Raw genomic sequence first — 19,388 nt, 5'->3', positions numbered from 1 at the left:
CTGTTTTGGGTTGCCAACAGCGTAGAGGTGATGTGGTTCATTTCATTATGCTTAACATTCACAAGAACATTTCCCCTACCACTATTACTGGGAAATTGGCAGGAATAGCATTTTATGGGAAGGCATTTTGGAGTTATGAGCCATCAGCAGGAGAGATGGGGAAGCGAATTCTTCAAGGATGGGCGAAAGCTAGGACTAGGGTGGCACGTCATAGGGAGCCCATTTCTCTGAACTTGCTAGCTAGAATTCTCGCAGTTTTGCCTGGTATTTGTTTTTCTGTTTTTGAGTTGCAATTGATAAAATTATGTATGGTTTGGCTCTTTTTTGGGGCGTTCAAGGTGTCGGAGCTTTTGGGTTCTGCTACACACAGTGATTTGAAGGTTTCTAATGTTTCCAGATTTACTTCTTACATTGAAATTTTCCTAGAACAGTCGAAGACTGACCAAACCGGAAAAGGTGCTGTGGTCACTTTACAAGCTATTGGTGGTTTGTTATGTCCTTTACGAGCCTGGTCCGAATTTTTGGAAGTGGGAGGGGCAGGGTCTTCGTTTGCTTTTCGTCATTTAAACGGGTCTCGCCTTACAGCACCACAGTTGTTGGCCATCTGTAGGAAAACTTTGAGAGCCATTGGTCTGAACCCACAACACTTTGGAATACATTCCTTTCGCATTGGGGCTGCTTCTGAAGCAGCTCGGTGGGAATTTTCTGTTGGGGATATTAAACACTTGGGGAGATGGTCTTCCGATTGTTTTTTGCGTTATGTTAGAAGTTTAGAACATTTAAATTAAGTTTGAATTGTTAATTGTTTTTTCTTTGCAGGTTTGCTGTTACAGGGCAAGCAAGTCTGGCTTATCGGTCATTTCGGGAGAAATGTAGGTTTTTCTTCTGCGACAGTAGCTCTGTCTTGGCGGGGACAAAGTGGAATGAGGTGGGGTCAATTCTTGCCTTTGATGGGGGAATGTGCTCGTAACAATATGCCAGATATTCTTTTGCTTCACTTAGGAGAGAATGACCTAGTTCAACTTTCGGGGTTGGGGTTACTTATCGAAATGAAGCCTGATTTGGAGATTTTTATTAAAAGTTGGCCTTGCACAAAACTTGTACTAACGGCTCTCATGTCGCGTTGTATTTGGAGAGGCGCAGATAGCCACACTGCGGTTGAAAGGGCTCGCAGGAAGGTGAACAGGGAGATGCAACGTTTTTGCTTTCTTCACAACATTGCTTGGCTGTACATGAAGAAGTCACTTCTATGGACTTTTACTTCTTTCGGCATGATGGGGGTCACTTGTCATTTATGGGAAATGAAATTTATCTCCTGAATGTAAAAGACATGCTTGCTACCCTTTTAGGTATTAACCCATGGTGTTGGATTGTATTTAGCCTGTTACAGCAACAGTAAGACTTTTGTTTTTTCCAGGTCATAAGGTTGGATGATGTTTGTTTAATTTATGCATATTTTCTAGTTCACTGTTGCAATAGTGTTGCGTTTTCACACCCGCTTGTCCTATGCATTCCTTTTCTTTTCAAACCCCACCCCGTCCACCTTCCTTCTCACTTTTCTTTCTGTTTACATTTGATAAGTTTTCAAAATTTATCCTGTTACAGCGACAGTGTAAAAAGTGTTTTTTCCAGTTTTTTCTCGTACTGGTGAGTTTTATATAATAAAGGTTACACTGTTTGGCGACAGCGTTTTTCTTCGGATTACACATAATGCCACAATTTGCCTACAAGCTTTGAGGGGGGGGGGCAGGATAAACGCCCTTGATGGGTTTTTCCTGGTGGCAGATTGGGAGGAAAGTAAGACAGGCAGGAAGGGGTTGGGGGCATTAGGATCAGGTTTAGGCAGAGGGATGCAGGGGGGAGAAGTTGGAGACAACAGGTAGGCAGGAGACTGAGTTAGGCGCTTTGGGAAGGAGGTAGGAGGTACAAGGGGGGAACTAGTGGTTAGGGGGTCAGGGCTTAGGGGCCTGGGGTGTTAGTCTAAGAAATTATTTATGTATAAATTGTATGCATTTATTATTCTGCCTACCTGTCCAATAAAGCGGCCTTTTACCCCAGTGTGGTGTGAGGCGTGGTAATTTCCCGATGGGCTCCTGTGGGTGACACGAGCAGCGTGTTCACCCCCGGGATATTTCGGGAAATGGTACGCCAGGGCAGCTCGGGTGAAGCGCGGCTGATTGCACAGCTGGCGCTAATTAGGGAGAGCAGCTCAAACGTCGTTTCTTGCCTGAGGCAGTTTCCCTCAGAGGCAGAGACGGCGTTTTTCGTGTTTTTGCCCGCCCTCCCGCCCTCTTATGTCATTTCCTACGATTGGGATTGTATATTGGGAAGTTTTTGTTCATCTTATGTCATTGTATATTTTCAGCATTATGGTGATTGTCGCTTGGACAGGTGGCAGATTGGGAGGAAACTAAGGCAGGCAGGAAGGGGTTGGGGGCATTAGGATCAGGTTTCGGCAGAGGGATTCAGGGGGGAGAAGTTGGAGACAACAGGTAGGCAGGAGACTGAGTTAGGCGCTTTGGGAAGGAGGTAGGGGGTAGAAGGGGGGAACTAGTGGTTAGGGGGTCAGGGCTTAGGGGCCTGGGGTGTTAGTCTAAGAAAATGTTTATGTATAAATTGTATGCATTTATTACTCTGCCTACCTGTCCAATAAAGCGGCCTTTTACCCCAGTGTGGTGTGAGGCGTGGTTATTTCCCGATGTCAACTTCGGGAGGGATTGTAATGTTGTCCAGTGACGCTTCCAGCCTGATAGTTAAGGGCTTGCAGAGGAGGTGTGTTGTGGTGCTCCTCGGCGTTCCAGGAGAGTTTTATGGCTAAGCAAAGACCACAGAACTGCGTAAACAGAGAGCATATCACTCTTACGTTGAAAGCAATGACGCAAGCGGAGGCCCCTCCCTCAGTGAACCCGCATACAGCAACGTCTGCCCTGCACTGGAATCTGACCCAGATATTGCTATGAAACTGTGAGTAACGAAATTGCCATTAAGATAAAGTGGTATCATTAGACCTGTGGGCACATAAATAACGTCTACTCGGAAAGGATGTGTGGTCGAGTGGTTAAGGTATCGACTGCCAGTTCGTAGCACAGCATGCTCATTTAACTTAACGGTATGATCCTGGGTAAATCAGGTAATGTCCGTCTTCCACAGTTCCTTTAGCTTCTAGGGCTCGGCATGCACCAGCTTATTTCCAGTGCTGTTGTATGTACGTAATTGGCTCTTAATGTAAAAAAACCATTTTGTCGACTGCTTTATTGCATAATCGTAAATGAGGCGACTGCATGTTTGTTGACACCGTTGACTACACAGCGACTTTTTTAACAAGAGAATAGACATAAAATGACTCGGAGACCTGCCCAAGCGAACTTATCAACAAGGGCTTGCCATGACGTACAGTTTTCTCTTTTACAGACGGGCCACTTGGATTTGTTATCTTTATGGGGCCATGTGGCCCATAAAGATAAGGAACCTTTTGCGGGAGAAGGAAGGCAGACGACCCAGTGCAAGTGGGCCATCTGTAAAAGAGAAAAGTATACGCCACTGATGGAGCGAGGGTGAAAACAAAAATTTCTGTATACCCCTCATTAAATTTCTTCCCCATAACAGTAATATGTACTAATTGTGGGGTTTTGAAATTAACCAACCTAGAATAAAATGCACACACACGAATACACGTGGGATAATAATTTGCTTGTGTTGCCGATTATAATATACTAATTAAGTGAATTTGTTTTACTTACGTAGTACGAAAATGTCATAATCTAATGAACCTGTGCATGTAAGCTTTTGTATGTCTTATTGTGGCAGACATGATGGAGAATGGTAAGTAAACCATGCTTATTTGTAGCTAAAATGCTAGGTAATAACTAACAGGGTTACCTTAGAATGGGGGAGGTAAACAGAAGGGCTATACTTCAAAATCTAACGTTTAATTGTGTTTGTTTCTGTAATAGTTCCCATAAAGGCTCATGAGGCCTACATATAAATGGAGGTTTTCGAGACTCCGAGATTGTGATGGTCTACGCATGCGCGACTGTGCTTGAGAGAAGTGTAAGCAGCTTGTGCCTGTACAGCGTTTGTCAAGGTCGATATGGCCTGAGTTTAAGTGGGATGCTAAAATCCTGCATGTCCGCATCGTGAGCATGGGAAACTAGTCTGAAATAACAATGTAAAGGACAAAAATGAAAAAAAACTGTTAAGGACAATTGAGACTTTATTAAAACGATGACTTGGTGGAAATATGGACAATGAGGAGATGAGGTTATGCTCATCCGCCCCTTAATTCGACCAATGAGAATAAGCGAGGACTCTAAAAGTTACGAATATTAGATAGATAAGTTAGGGTGACAGTGTATAAAAGAGGACGTTTGAAAGTAAGAAAAAAGCTTGCTTTTGATTTGATTTTCGCACCACGACATGCTGTCGGACTGACAAACTTTTCCTATGGTGCAAAGACTTTGAATTTTTCTTGACTTTAACTTTTGATGAGTAAGGAGTCCGGATGAGAGGTGAACATCAAGAAAGAATTGAGAGGTGGTTTTTGGGAATTATGCTGTCCTTGCTTTGATGTCCGTGTCCTGAAATCTTGGTAATATTACTTTGACTTCTTTCTCTGAATTGTCATGCTAGTAAATATAAATGTTTGAATTTAATTTCTCTTTCTCTCTAGGTTATTGAATGTTTAGATGATTATTAAAATAAAGCAAATAAAGTAAGGTCATGCAAGGAGATTAAATCTCTAAATAAAAATTAAATAAATGGAGAATTAAGCTGGTCTTGTTATCCATTAGTTAACTTTTACTAGCAGATTCAATGACCAAATGGTGGGGTGTTTTATGTTTCTTAAGAATAAAACCATGGTAATTTTGACAAACTGCAGATGTATATAGTGTACAAAAGTTTTAGTATGAAATAAGACACTCCGCTAGAATCCAGCAGCTCTCCTCTAGTCTTCACTTATCCTGGGAGCAGGGTGAGTGTGTGTGTATATAAATGACTCGCAGTGTTATGGGCCCCACTGACGAGTAATGTGTGAAGAGCTCCTAGGAAGTGTGGTGATGATTTGCAGATTTTGTTTAGAGCCACGCTGGAGCAGTAAAACTTGGTAGCAGAGTATTGGTTGCTATAGGTTAACTTGGATAAGTAATGTATGGAATAAGTAGGGTAATGTATATAGAATTTTGATGTACAGAATTTATGACTAACATTAAATGTTGAGTCTATATTATGTTATATGTAGTCCGGAATTGAGGCTTCTGTGAAGTAGGAAGTTGGTTGCTCTGCCTAGGAAGAGGACATGTGGTGTGTAAGACGCACATGTGTGGCATGTAAGTCACACATCACATAGTCTGTTTCAAAGTGGTGAAATCTTCGTATGTTACAAGTTAGGGACATTTACGTGTAATAGTGTTGAATGTATAGCGAAGGCAACCTATAAAATCTTGGGCTTAAGCACAGGAATCATTGTGTATTCTGACTTAAAACTTATCCCTGAGAGAGTAATAGAGTTTTCACCTAAGCTTGAGCAAAGGGTAAGGTAGAGGGATGTGCTACTTTATCGGCAAAACTAAAATTCTGCGGTAGAGAAGAGGTAAGCGCTGTCTACTGGAAATACAGAATACTTGTGTGATTGAGTAAACTTTCACTTTGGTTTTAATGAAACAGACGAATGGAGATGTTTTATGTTGTTACTAACCGATTTTAGTTGTATAAAGGTGTAAATACAGTGTGCCGATACATTTTGTAAAGGAGGGGTCAGTCGAAGCTGGGGAGACAGGAGCAGGGCTGACGTCAAAAGTGTCGCGCTGGGATTGGTCCGTGTGACTAGAATAGAGTAAGTGCTGATTGGTGTATTAGCAAAGGCTGTACGAGCATTGGATTTGAGTGATTGAGACGTATCTTGTTCTGATTGGTGAGTTAGTGTGAATCGCGCTGTGATAGTTTGGTGTAACGGAGCAGCTTACGGAGGAGAGTGTGATAGTTTTAGAGTCAGGAAACCGTCAGATAAATGGAATTTTATTATGAAAAGGAAAAAGAAAAACCTACATGGTTTAAGAAATTATAGAATGTGTTTAAAAAGGACAAGGATATAGTCACAATGGAGGGAAAATTGCTTCCTCCCCCTATAACGCCTGCAACATACATGATGACAAAATATGGCTACCATACATGCATATGGTTAGAAATTGGGCTAGCTATACTAAGAATGATGATGCATTAGCATTCCCAGAAATAGGTTATTTTAATCTTGCTGTACTGTGAAATCTGAGAGGGAAAATGACAAAGCTTGAACCAAGACCCAGACTAACCCAATTTGATACATTAGCTGAGTGGGAAGATGAAATGCATGAATTGGAGTGAGAAAGGTTTGAAGAATTTAGAGGACCTAGAGGTAGATTGCGAGGATTGTGGGGAATGACTCATGAGAGTAGAATGCGGAGATGGTGAAACGCTGATATGAGTGATGGAATGTATCCGGTAAGGACAGTTGATGAAATGGTAGGACGGAAATGTACTGAGAAAAGAAATAATGTGGAGTCGGAAAGGAAAGGTTATGAGGATTGTGAAACAGAGTATGTGGTACTGGAGGAGATATTAAATAGGAGACCCCCTCCATATCAACCAAGTTCTGTAATGGTGACTCCAAATGCTCCACCAATGGAGGATCGATTTACTGGTATTCCGAAACGATTTTCAAATTTTAGAGACCTTCCGGAAAGAGGGGAAACGAGATATGATTCTAATGCTCCATTAATGGAAACCAGACTTACTGGTACTCCCAGGCAAAATGATGAAAACAGAGGAAGTGTAGCTAGAGTAGAGAGGAGAATTGATGAACAGTACTTCTGAATATAAACGATCTACTAATGAATTGACTGAAAAGATACAGGAACTCACTAAAAATATAGAGGCTGTAACTGTCCCAGTAACAATAGGTCCTGTAATTCCAGAGTTCGAAACCCAGAAAATAAAAGAACCATCATTAACAATTCCTTTGAATCAGAGTTTACAAAAAGTAAGAGAAAAAGTCTATCCAGATTTGTCCAAGGTTAGGCGTACTAGTCTTATGACACCGCCTGACTTGACTTTTAATCAGAGTCTCCCATATAAGTTTCCAGCGGGTGCGGAATCTGATTCTGCATCACCTGAGAAAAGTATAGAGAAAATAGATTTGTTACAAACTCCATTAGGACCAACAGAGCAGGAATTAAGTGATTGGCTTAAAACATTGAAAGTAAGAGACAAAGAACCCAAAGTATTAGATGTGGTTAGGCAGAAAATTGATATGGAAGAATTAATAATTGGAACATTTGGAACAGATAGGTAAAAGAATATCAAGATGATGAATTAATGTTTATGTGTAAAAGCATTACTTGGAGAGCGAAAAATCTGCATGATCAATTAGAAGGATTGGCAAGTGAACTCATTGTAGATTTTGCCCAGAATAAATTGCTACAAAAACCTTATGGAGTAGATTTCACAGAAAAGGATATTGATAATATGAATACTGCTGGAAGATTAACCCAGATAAAAGAGTTAATTGTTTTGCTGAGAAAATGGGGAGATGTGGATTAATGGAAGGCTAAATGGGCAAAGAAAAAGGAAGAAAGCAATGATAAAACAAAGTTAGCGTTCCCAGTCAGAGAAAAAGAGCCTGTAGCAAATGAATTCCCTATGAGAGAAATACCAGGAGGAGGGTATGTACATTTTCCTTGGACTAGACAGGATATATTGTCATTCACAAATGATTTCCCCAGATTAAGAGAAAAACCAGTGGAATGGTATCAACAAGTGGATCGATTTGTAAAAGTTTCAAAGGTACTATGGAAAGATTTAGATGGATTATTTGAAATAGTAGTACCGGCAGACCTATGGTCTGAATGCAAAATAACAGTGGATTGGCCAAAAAATGAATATCCGAGAGATCCTAAAACAGGTGCTCCTGGACCTGAGTTAATGCGGAAGTATGAACAGGTAATAGTATTCTTGAAGAATAAAAATTCTCCAAAAGAAACAGATTGGGTAAAGATTGACAGGACATTGCAAGAACCTAAAGGATCAGTACATTCATTCTATGAGAGATTGTTGCTAGTGTTTAAACAATACAGTGGATATGAGGAGTTAAGTGAAATGGACATGAGTCATTTTGTATATCATTTTGTGTTTGGATTAAGGCCAGAAATAGGAGACATTATTAAGCATAATTTGATGGGATGGCAATCATGTTCGGTGGATGAGGTTTTGAGACATGCAAAATACTGCAGTGATGAGATTGAGGGTAAGCAAAGAAAGCTTAAAGAGAAAGCAATGTGGGCACAGGTAAAAGTGGCTGAACATTAGAGGTTTTGAGACATGCAAAATACTGCAGTGATGAGATTGAGGGTAAGCAAAGAAAGCTTAAAGAGAAAGCAATGTGGGCACAGGTAAAAGTGGCTGAACATTAGAGAATAAAAATTCAGAAGGAGGTCAGACAAGAATGAAAGGACATTTTAATAAAACAAAAGTAATGGGAAATTTGGATGAAGCCAAGAAAAAGTTTCCTTGTCACAATTGGGGCAGGTTAGGGCATTGGAAGAAAGAGTGTAAGTATCCACCAAGCATTAATCCCGAAAATACATCATTGAATCTGCAGGTGCAGAATGAGATAATTCAACAGCCATCGCCACAGCAGCAGGTAGTTACTCATCAGTCAGGTGCCACAGCCATCACTTCCACACAGTGTACATCTACAGAAATACAGAGCAGAGACAGGATTCTGCATAGGAGAACAGGTAATAAGATCACCTAGAGTGAATGTGAGCTCGCAGTATTGGTTGAAGGAAGATGGGAGTGAGTCGGATGACAGCTTCTGACGGTGCCTAAGAGAGGGAGAAGAGTGCGTACTTGGTGCAACTCTAGAGGTAGATCAATCTGGTCCTTTTGTGAATGGAAAGGTGAATGATGTAAATGTGACTTTCCTAGTGGACACAGGTGCTACCCGTTCTACTGTTAGATCAGTAGAAGTTCAAAATCTTCCTCTCTCTGGAGACAGTATCCAAGTTGTAGGTGTAGCGAATAGTCAGATCAAAACATCCCTAACAGAACCAGTTGAAGTGGAAATTTCAAAGATATGCATCGATTTGTAGTGTGTGATAGTAGTCCTGTTAAACTACTTGGTAGGGACATACTATGTAAAATGGATTGTGCCATTTACTGTTCACCAGATGGCACAGAGCTTCAAACGCCAGATGAAGATAGCTTGTATAAAATTACTATGTCACTGATAGACTCACAACGAAGTAGTATGTTTCCTGTATTTGACAGAGAGAAGATACCTGTTGAATTGAAAGAGTTAGTTAATGAACAAGTGTGGGATTACACAGGAGAAGAGATTGGACTAATGAAAGGTGTAGATCCTGTGAAAGTTTCTGTGAAAGAAGGAGTGAGTTACCCAAACATTCCTCAGTACAAAATGACAGCAGAAATATTCAAAGGAATACCTCCAGTGATAAACAAAATGATTGAAGAAGGAGTTCTAAGAGAAATAGCAAGCAGTCCATGTAATTCACCTATAATGGGATTGAAAAAGCCTAATGGAGCATTTAGGATAGTACCGGATTTGAGAAGAATTAATAAAATTGTTGTCCCATGTCGTCCAATTGTACCAAATCCAGCAGTAATCTTGTACCAAATCTCACATGATGCAGAATGGTACACAGTCATTGATTTATGTAATGTGTTCTTTACAGTTCCATTACACCCAGATAGCCAGCCAATATTTGCTTTCCGATTTGGAGACTATTTGGCATGGTGCCGAATTCCTCAGGGGCATACTGAGAGTCCCTCCATCTTTAATCAGTTGCTAAAGAAGTCTTGGAAAGTTTGAACATGCCCAGAAACTCAGTACTGGTTCAGTATATTGATGACCTATTGGCGGCATCAGAAACAAAGGATGCATGTGTTTCAGACACCATTGCATTACTGAATCAATTGGCAAACGGAGGACATAAGGTGTCCCCATCAAAGTTACAATTCTGTCAGAAAGAAGTAAATATTTAGGTCACAAAATTGCTAAAGGAATCAGACAGGTCACTATAGAAAGAATCAAAATGATACAAGGAATGCAACCTCCAAAAACTCAGAGACAAGCGAGAATGTTCCTAGGAATGGTAGGTTACTGTCGACAATGGATTAGTTGATTTTCACTAATAGCCAAACCATTACAAAGATTGGCGAGAGCAGATGTAAAAGATCCTATAGTGTTGAATAAAACTGAAATGGAGGCTTTTGAGCAACTAAAAACCAGTCTGTGTGCAGCACCAGCATTAGGAATGCCTGATTATGAAAAAGAGTTTGAACTATATTGCAGTGAACGAGAAAGATGTGCATTATCAGTTCTAATTCAGAGACATGGAAAACTGAGAAAGCCAATTGCATATTTCTCAGCTGTTTTGGATCCAGAGGCCAAAGCATTGCCAGGATGCTTAAAAGCAGTAGCTTTAAGGGTATATGTACCTCATTCAGTGGAGATTCTCCTCACTAGGATGAAGACACAGAACCTTCCTAATAACAGGATGACAAAATACGAAAAGACAATTTTAGGTGCAGATAACTTGACAATTTCACGATGTGTAAATGTAAACCCATCTACACTGTTACCTGATGTTATGAATGTTGAGGTGAGAAATGAAGTTGATTATAAATGTTTGGATGTTCTTGAATATTGTACCAAACCAAGACCTGACATTAAAGATGAGCCATTGCCTGAATCGGATTATGTAATGTTTGTAGACGGTTCATGTCTGAGAACAGATGAGGGTGTGCTAAGTGCTGTGTATGTTGTATGCACAGTAGCAGATGTCCTGGAAGCATCTTGTCTAAAAGGAATTCGTTCTGCTCAAATAGCAGAATTGATTGCTTTGATTTGAGCATGTGAACTGGGAAAAGAGATAAGAGTCACCATAGTGACTGACAGTCAGTATGGGTTTGGGGTTGTCAATGATTATGGTCAACTATGGTCCCAAAGAGGTTACTTAACTTCTACAGGATCCCCCATTGGAAATGCTGAATTTGTGAAAATGTTGATTGATGCAATCCAGTTACCTGATAAAATTGCTGTTGTAAAATGTGCAGCTCACAAGAAAGGAGATGACTATGTCACCAGAGGTAATCGTTTTGTTGACTCTATTGCAAAATACTGTGCCAAAAATCTTGCATCTACACATCGGGACTGAAAAACTGAACATGTTTCAAGTTCTTTAATGCTAACCACAGTAGTTGAGACTTGGCAAGAAGTGAGACAAATGCAGGAAGAAGCAAGTGAGGAGGAGAAAAATGTTTGGTTAAAATCAGGATGTAGACAAAGAGAAGGGCATGACATTTGGGTTTACTAAGATGAAAGACCAGTAATGCCTGATAACATGATTTCAAATATGGCCCGAATGTACCATGGTCAAGCCCATATTGGTAGGGACGCCATGATCTGGATGTTCAGACAGACATGGTATAATCCTAAGTTCAGGATGATAGCTGAGAGCATTTGTCAGCGATGTCTTGTTTGTCAGCAATTGAAATCCAAGGAGAAAACAGTTGTAAGTTTGGGAACCATAGGACGGGAGGGAGGTCAATTCACAGGAATGCAATTGGATTTTATCGAGTTACCACCATGTAATCGACTTCGATATGCACTTGTGATCATTTGTCTATTTTCTCGGTGGGTAGAGGCTTTTCCTACAAGGAAAAATGATGGACTGACTGTTGCCAAACTTTTATTGAGAGAAATCATTCCACGGTATGGGTTCCCAGTAACGATTGACTCATACCGAGGCTCACATTTTCAGAATGAACTTGTTCAGATAATTTGTGAAGCACTGGACATTCGTCAGAAATTGCATTGTGCTTACAGACCAGAGGCTTCCTGAGTAGTTGAGCAAGTAAATGGAACCATAAAGAACAGAATTGCAAAAATGTATTTGGCCACTGGATTAAAATGGCCTGATGCTTTTCCACTTGTTCTGATGACTCTAAGAAGCATACCTGACAAAAATACAGGTCTGAGTCCTCATGAAATTCTGATGGGAAGAGTGATGAGACAAGCATTTGTGCCAATTGATAAACTATTGACTATTAATGATGATATCATACTGGATTACTGCAAAAACCTGTCTGATGTGGTAACTTCTGTGTTCCATCAGGTGGGAACTGAGGCAAATTCGAAAGAAAAGCATCCAGCTCATGATCTAGTCCCTGGAGATTGGGTTCGGATAAAGGTGCACAGGAGAAGAAACTGCTTAGTCCCTCGTTGGCAGAAGCCCAGACAAGTTATTCTGGTTAGCACGACTGCAGTTAAATGTGCTGGAGTAAAAAGATGGGTGCACGCCAGCCATGCCATCCGTATACCTGAACCTGAAAATCCACTGGACGAAGGAGAATGTACAACTGATTCAGATTCTGAAGGTGAACAAGAAAAAGATCCAGATACTGAAGCTCGACCTGTTCATCGGCATCTAGAAATATCAGATGCAAGTTCTGCGTCTGAAGGAGAAAGTGCAGCTATTGAAGTGCCAAATTCTGAAGATCGACCTGAAAGTTGAGATTTGGGATAAAGTGATACCAGTAAGGACACTGAGCAAAGTGGAAATAAAACTGGTAATCAGGAAAATACTAAAGGACAGTCTGAAGCTCTGAAAGCAGGAACCGGAATCTCGAAACTGGTGAAAAGGAAATAACTCACGATGAGGATGAGCTTCCAAGTACCAGCTATGGAGAAGTTCCTAACAGAGTGAAAGAACTGACTAAAGAGAAAGCAAGCTCAGCGAAAGAGACAGACATTATAACGTTCATCATAAATGAAACTGCTGAGAGATCTGAAACTGAATCTGATGACAGTAACGATGAAACTCATTTGAGAAGAAGCTCAAGAAAAAGAGCTTGGAGAGTGGAACGTAACACTGTCGGACCTGAAACCAAGAGAGCTCGTAAAGGAGATAATTGGCCTAAAGAAACTGATGGACTGAAAATTAAACTAGTTAATAAAGCAAAAATACAAGAGGATCAAGTAAATGAAATAACCAGTCAAAAGGAGTCGCTGGGGAGAAAAACAGAAGTTGTGCAAAGGCCAAAAAGAGCGAGAAAACCTAATCAGAATTACAAGTCACCTGAATGGACTTAAACAATTTTGCCTCCAATAAGTGAAGTGAATAGCAGCCAAGAAAATTTAAGGTGCCAAAATGGGGAAAAAGAAAGTAAGTGAACTGTAACTCAAAAGAAAGGAAAAGAATTGTTAACATTTCTGGTGATAAGGACACTTTAAGTGCAGAGAAAAGATTGGATTAAAAGAGACAACATAAGGGCAGAAAACATTGTGGAAAGCGCTGTATAAAAAAATGCTACAAATGATGTAACAAAGTCGAAATGCACTATTTTTAGAAAATGGTGTAGAATGTGGTTAATATGTACTGGATTAATAATGTTAGTATGGTTGATCTTAGCTATTATAATTCCTGATTTTGAAAAGGTAAAGGCAAATGAGAGTATGAATGAAAGGAACCACGAAACAAAGGGGAAATGTTGCATGTGTATAAACCTGAAGTACATCAAGATAACTCGATTAGTGATTTTTCTCGTAATACATTTTCAAAGCTATTGTCTGAATCTGTAAGAACAATGGATGCAAGTGACTGTTATGTCTGTGTGAAATTACCAGCATCTGTATCAGAGGGTGTGACTTACCATCATCTTCCATTAACATATGGAGTTACATGTAGTGTATTAGCTAGTTTGTTTTATAGAACAGGTAAATTAGAGTATTATTATTCTAATTCTGATTATGTTTTGCGAAACTGAAAATTGTAGCCGAATTGAATCAAATCAAACCTGCAAAACATTTTGGGGAATGTTTTTTGGAAACACAAGAGTTAACCTATGATTATGCATTTAAACATAATTTGACCTTTAAAATGAGAAATGAAGAAAAAACCTTTTTTGGATATGGTAGAGGAAAGGAGAAATCAGTATAAAAGAAAAGAAAAAGCAAAACAATCTAAATCTACAATGTGGACATTTGAGGATTATATTATAGAAGGACATAATGTGAATGTGGCTATAAATATAGATACACCGTTATTAGGGAAATTATGTATTCAAAGAGATAACACTGTGTATGATAACTATTTTGTGGGGGCAAGTCAATGTGAAGATACATACATTATAAAAGGGGGTTGGGGATTTAAAGGAGGTAAGGATCCAGTTTTTCCTGGGATTTATTTTCTGTGTGGGAACAAAGCATATTATAGATTGCCTGATCACTGGTATGGATCTTGTTGTATAGGTCTGGTCTTTCCTAAAATTTTCCACGTAGACGGAGGAACTAATGCAATTCATGAGATAGGTAAACCTTTTAAGTCGTAGAAGAAGAGAAAGTGTGATAGAAATAATAGGTGATGTTTTTGGAGCATGGATACCAGCAGTGGGTATATCCTTTAATGCAAACAGAATTCGAAAATTGTCAGCGATTGTAGATAGTTTGTCAACAGATATCGCAGGAGGATTTCTAATGGTAAATACAGAAATGGTTGCTATGAGAGCTATGGTGATGCAAAATCGACTTGCTCTTGATATCATTTTGGCAAAAGAAGGAGGAGTCTGTGGAATTTTGAAGGTGCAACATTGTTGTACATACATTCCAGATAAAAGTAAAAACATTGAAAGATATATTAAAAATCTTACAGAGTTGCATAAAGAAATTGAACCACTGGAGGTTGACAGTGTTCTTGAGAAACTTGGTAGAAGTTTTTCAGCAGTTAGAAATTGGTTTTATGAAATAGGTAGATCCATATTAGGAAAAGTACTAATTCCAGTAACATCAATAATGGTAGTATTATTGATTTTAAGATTAGGTTGTAAACTTAGAAAAAGGAGAAATCTTAAAAGGTCTATAAAGAAAGTATTTCAAGAAAGACAAGAAAGAGAACGTGAAAAGCGTGACATGAAATGGAAGAGTTCAAAGAGAAGTTTATCAAGATAGAAAGAAACTAGAAGAAACTAAAGTATAACTCATACTAATTTAAAGAATTTGAAACATGTTGAGATAACATTTACGAAGTTTTGGCTGTTATTTGGTGATAAATTACCAAAGTGGGGAGTTGATGGAGCGAGGGTGAAAACAAACATTTTTGTATAACCCTCATTCAATTTCTTCCCCATAACAGTAATATGTACTAATTGTGTGGTTTTGAAATTAACCAACCTAGAATAAAATGCACACACACGAATACACGTGGGGTACTAATTTACTTGTGTTGCAGATTATAATATACTAATTATTTGAATTTGTTTTACTTACGCAGTACAAAAATGTCATAATCGAAAGAAAAACCCGTGTGTGTAAGCTTTTATATGTCTTATTGTGGCAGAAATGATGGAGAATGGTAAGTAAACCATGCTTATTTGTAGCTAAAAAGCTAGGTAATAACTAACAGGGTTACCTTAGAATGGGGAGAGGTAAATAGAAGGACTATACTTCAAAATCTAACGTTTAATTGTGTTTCTTTCTGTAATAGTTCCCATAAAGGCCCATGAGGCCTACATACAAATGGAGGTTTTCGAGACTCTGAGATTGTGATGGTCTACGCATGCGCGACTGTGCTCGAGAGAAGTGTAAGCAGCTTGTGCCTGTACAGCGTGGGTCAAGGTCGACGTGGCCTGAGTTTGAGTAGGATGCCAAAATCCTGCATGTCAGCATCGTGAGCATGGGAAACTAGTCTGAAATAACAATGTAAAGGACAAAAATGAAAAAAAACTGCTAAGGACAATTGAGACTTTATTAAAACGATGACTTGGTGGAAATATGGACAATGAGGAGATGAGGTTATGCTCATCCACCCCTTAATTCGACCAATGAGAATAAGCGAGGACCCTAAAAGTTACGAATATTAGATAGATAAGTTAGGGTGACAGGGTATAAAAGAGGACGTTTGGAAGTAAGAAAAAAGCTTGCTTTTGTTTTGATTTTCGCACCACGACATGCTGTCGGACTGACAAACTTTTCCTATGGTGCAAAGACTTTGAATTTTTCTTGACTTTAACTTTTGATGAGTAAGGAGTCCGGATGAGAGGTGACCATCAAGAAAGAATAGAGAGGTGGTTTTTTGGAATTATGCTGTCCTTGCTTTGATGTCCGTGTCCTGAAATCTTGGTAATATTACTTTGACTTCTTTCTCTGAATTGTCATGCTAATAAATATAAATGTTTGAATTTAATTTCTTTCTCTCTAGGTTATTGAATGTTTAGATGATTATTAAAATAAAGCAAATAAAGTAAGGTCATGCTAGGAGATTAAATCTCTAAATAAAAATTAAATAAATGGAGAATTAAGCTGGTCTTGTTATCCATTAGTTAACTTTTACTAGCAGATTCAATGACCAAATGGTGGGATGTTGTATGTTTCTTAAGAATAAAACCATGGTAATTTTGACAAACTGCAAATGTATATAGTATACAAAAGTTTGAAATAAGACACTCCGCTAAAATCCAGCAGCTCTTCTCTAGTTTTCACTTATCCTGGGAGCAGGGTGAATGTGTGTGTATATAAAAGACTCGCAGTGTTATGGGCCCCACTGACGAGTAATGTGTGAAGAGCTCCTAGGAAGTGTGGTGATGATTTGCAGGTTTTGTTTAGAGCCACGCTGGAGCATCACAAACACCTCTTTCCCAATGGTCGGCCACCGTTTAGCCTAAACGGTGAAGCTGGCCAATGGGAAAGAGCAGCGGGGCTTAAATTCCACTAGTGAATCTCACTCAATCTCACTAGATCTCGCCAGCGAGACTGCACATGTGCAGCCATCGCAGGCTTCGACCTAAAAAGATAACACCTGGGTACAGGACAGCTTCTTTAAGCACAGGCAGGCTAGTAGGGCATCAATAGAAGTGGTGAAACCATTTGTAAGAGATTATTGTTTGTCTCAGAAGAGAGCTGGGATTGCCCCATATTTACTTTGTGTGCAGAATATGTATGAATGTACGTTATTAACTATTTTCAGACTAGGGAAGATACATTGGTTGTTATGCTTCCAACCAGGGCAATATTCCTTAGATTATATTTGTAGTTGCCTGTGTGAAAAACAATCAAAATCAGACCTTACTGTACTTTGTCTTTATTTGTAATTATTACCTTCCTTATACTAGGAGATATGTATTGCCCTTGTTGAGCAGGTATACATTTGTAAAGCAGCTCTGCATTTTTTTTTAGTATTAAATCTTGTTTATTGAGCAACAAAGAAAAACAGCGTGTCTCATGCAGCCATCCGCACCAGCTCGCGCACAAGGCCGCCAGGGATATTTCACTAGTGTACACATAACCATTGGGTGCTCCTACTGCAAGTATTAACACAGCAAGCCATCCGGGCCGGCCGCGTCATAAAGATTGCAGTGCAGGCGTAGATGGCGCTGATAATGAAGCATGAGTAAATAGAGAAAACAAAAGAAGGAAACAACAAGCCCCCCCTTCCCACCCCCTCCCACAACCACCCTTCTCCTTGTCCGCAGAGTAAAAACAGAGACCAGCTGCAGTGGCGGCTCTCAAATGTGCTACCACATTCTGTACAGCTGCCCCTAGTGCTAACGCAATAAGCCTCCCTCTCCAGGATTTTAAGGGGTACATCAAAGCGTTTGGAAGGCCCAGCAGGACATAAGCCGGGAATCTAGGTAATTGAGTGTCTAGGTGGGAATCTATCAAGTCTAGGATTGAGGTCCAGTAAGGCTGGAGGTGGACGCAACTCCAAAGCAAGTGCTCTAATGTCCCGAGTTCCCCACACCCTCTCCAACAGTGGTAGCTAACTTGGGGGTCCCATTGATGTAGCCGTTCGGGTGTATGGTACCAGTAGGTGGCAACTTTGGTCATAATTTCTGTAAGGCCTGTGTGGTGGGCAGAGTGCCTGGCTCTGTAATAAACCCCTTCCCATTCCTTCCATGTGAGTTGTCGCCCCAGGTCCCTCTCCCATCTGACCCTCCCTGCGTTGTAGGTATGTATGTTGGCGAGGTGCTGGTAGAGGTCTGAGATCGTTTTTTTGTCGGATGTGCGTGTCAGCAGCCACTTCTCATATGGGGTGAGTCGGCACTGTGCCCCGGGTTGGATCGATGGCTGTAGAACCCAGTGTCGGACCTGTAAGTAGGGCAGGCGATCCGTTTCGGGTATACCATAGTCCTCCTTCACTTTCTGGAATGGGAGAATGCCCTTGAGGTCGAACATATGTCCCACATTCCTGCAAGGAGTTGCCCTCCAAGTCGCATGGGCCCGAGTGTCGAGGCCGGGTGAGAAGTCAGGATTGTCGAAGATCGGTGTCATCGGTGAGGGGAAGGAGGTGAGCTCTCGCGCAACTGCCACCTTGTCCCATACCTCAAGTACCGTGCTAGTGATCTTTGAGGCGTAGAGGTTGGGAGGTCTATGGCAGCGCGGCAAGAACGAGAGGCCCTGGAGTGGACGGCCCGCCACCGCCTGGTCTTGAAAGAGCCAGTGTTTGCCCGATTCAGGCTGGTGCCATTCCACTAATGTGCGCAGCTGTGTCGCCTGGAAATATAACGTGAGGTCTGGTACGCATACGCCACCATGTTCAGGGGGGAGTGTGGCAATCGTATGTTTAAACCGCGGGCGACGACCGTTCCAAACAAAGCGCGTCAGTTCCGATTGTGCCTTCTGAAGCCATCCTGTCGGTGGGCGTAAAGGGAGGGTTTGGAATACATAAAGAATCTGGGGCAGCAGGGTCACTTTGGCAGCCGCGATCCGGCCAAGCCAGGACAGGGTGAGGTGTTTCCACCTTCTGAGGTTATCCCGAAGTCTGGCGCTGAGTCTAGCATAATTGGCATCTTTGGTGGCCTGTACCGTCGGCGCTAATAAGATCCCAAGATAAGGGATGGTGGACTCCGACCACTGCAGGTCAAATTCCGCCTTGGCGTCCTCGAATATCTCCGATGACAGTGATACATTCAGGGCCTCCAATTTTGCCATATTAATCTTAAAGCCCGACGCCTGTGCAAAGGTGTGAAGCTCTATAAAGAGAGCTCGGAGGGATTGCATCGGGTTGGTCAGGGATAGTAGGATATCGTCAGCATACAGACTGATCTTGTGCGTGTCCCCGCCAAACGGGATGCCGGAAATGAGGTTGTGTTGCCTCACTCGCTGCGCCAACGGCTCCATGTAGAGCGCGAACAGGAGGGGGGAGAGTGGGCACCCCTGCCTGGTCCCTCTGCCAATAGCAAACTGTGTGGAGGTGTGACCGTTAACCCGGACTGCAGCATTAGGTTGGCGGTAACAATTAAATATACGGTTGCGAAGGGTTTCACCCACCCCGAACCACTGTAACACCATGTCCAGATAGGGCCAATGCACCCTATCAAATGCCTTCTCCGCATCT

At 41.0% G+C, this 19,388-nt stretch overlaps 1 protein-coding gene across 1 annotated transcript in view; it reads right to left on the bottom strand.

The window, feature by feature from the left end:
• LOC144783270 (uncharacterized) overlaps positions 1-19,171 on the bottom strand; it is a 1,224,061-nt gene extending 1,204,890 nt beyond the window's left edge. The window contains exon 1 of the mRNA XM_078662335.1: positions 17,816-19,171. Coding sequence (XP_078518461.1) covers positions 17,816-19,171 — 1,356 coding nt within the window. The remainder of the gene's footprint in view (positions 1-17,815) is intronic.
• Between the last annotated feature and the right edge of the window lie 217 nt (positions 19,172-19,388).

Source organism: Lissotriton helveticus, chromosome 9 (genome assembly GCF_964261635.1).
Source record: "Lissotriton helveticus chromosome 9, aLisHel1.1, whole genome shotgun sequence".
Taxonomy (NCBI): Eukaryota; Metazoa; Chordata; class Amphibia; order Caudata; family Salamandridae; genus Lissotriton; species Lissotriton helveticus.
This window is presented reverse-complemented; position numbering and strand designations above follow the sequence as displayed.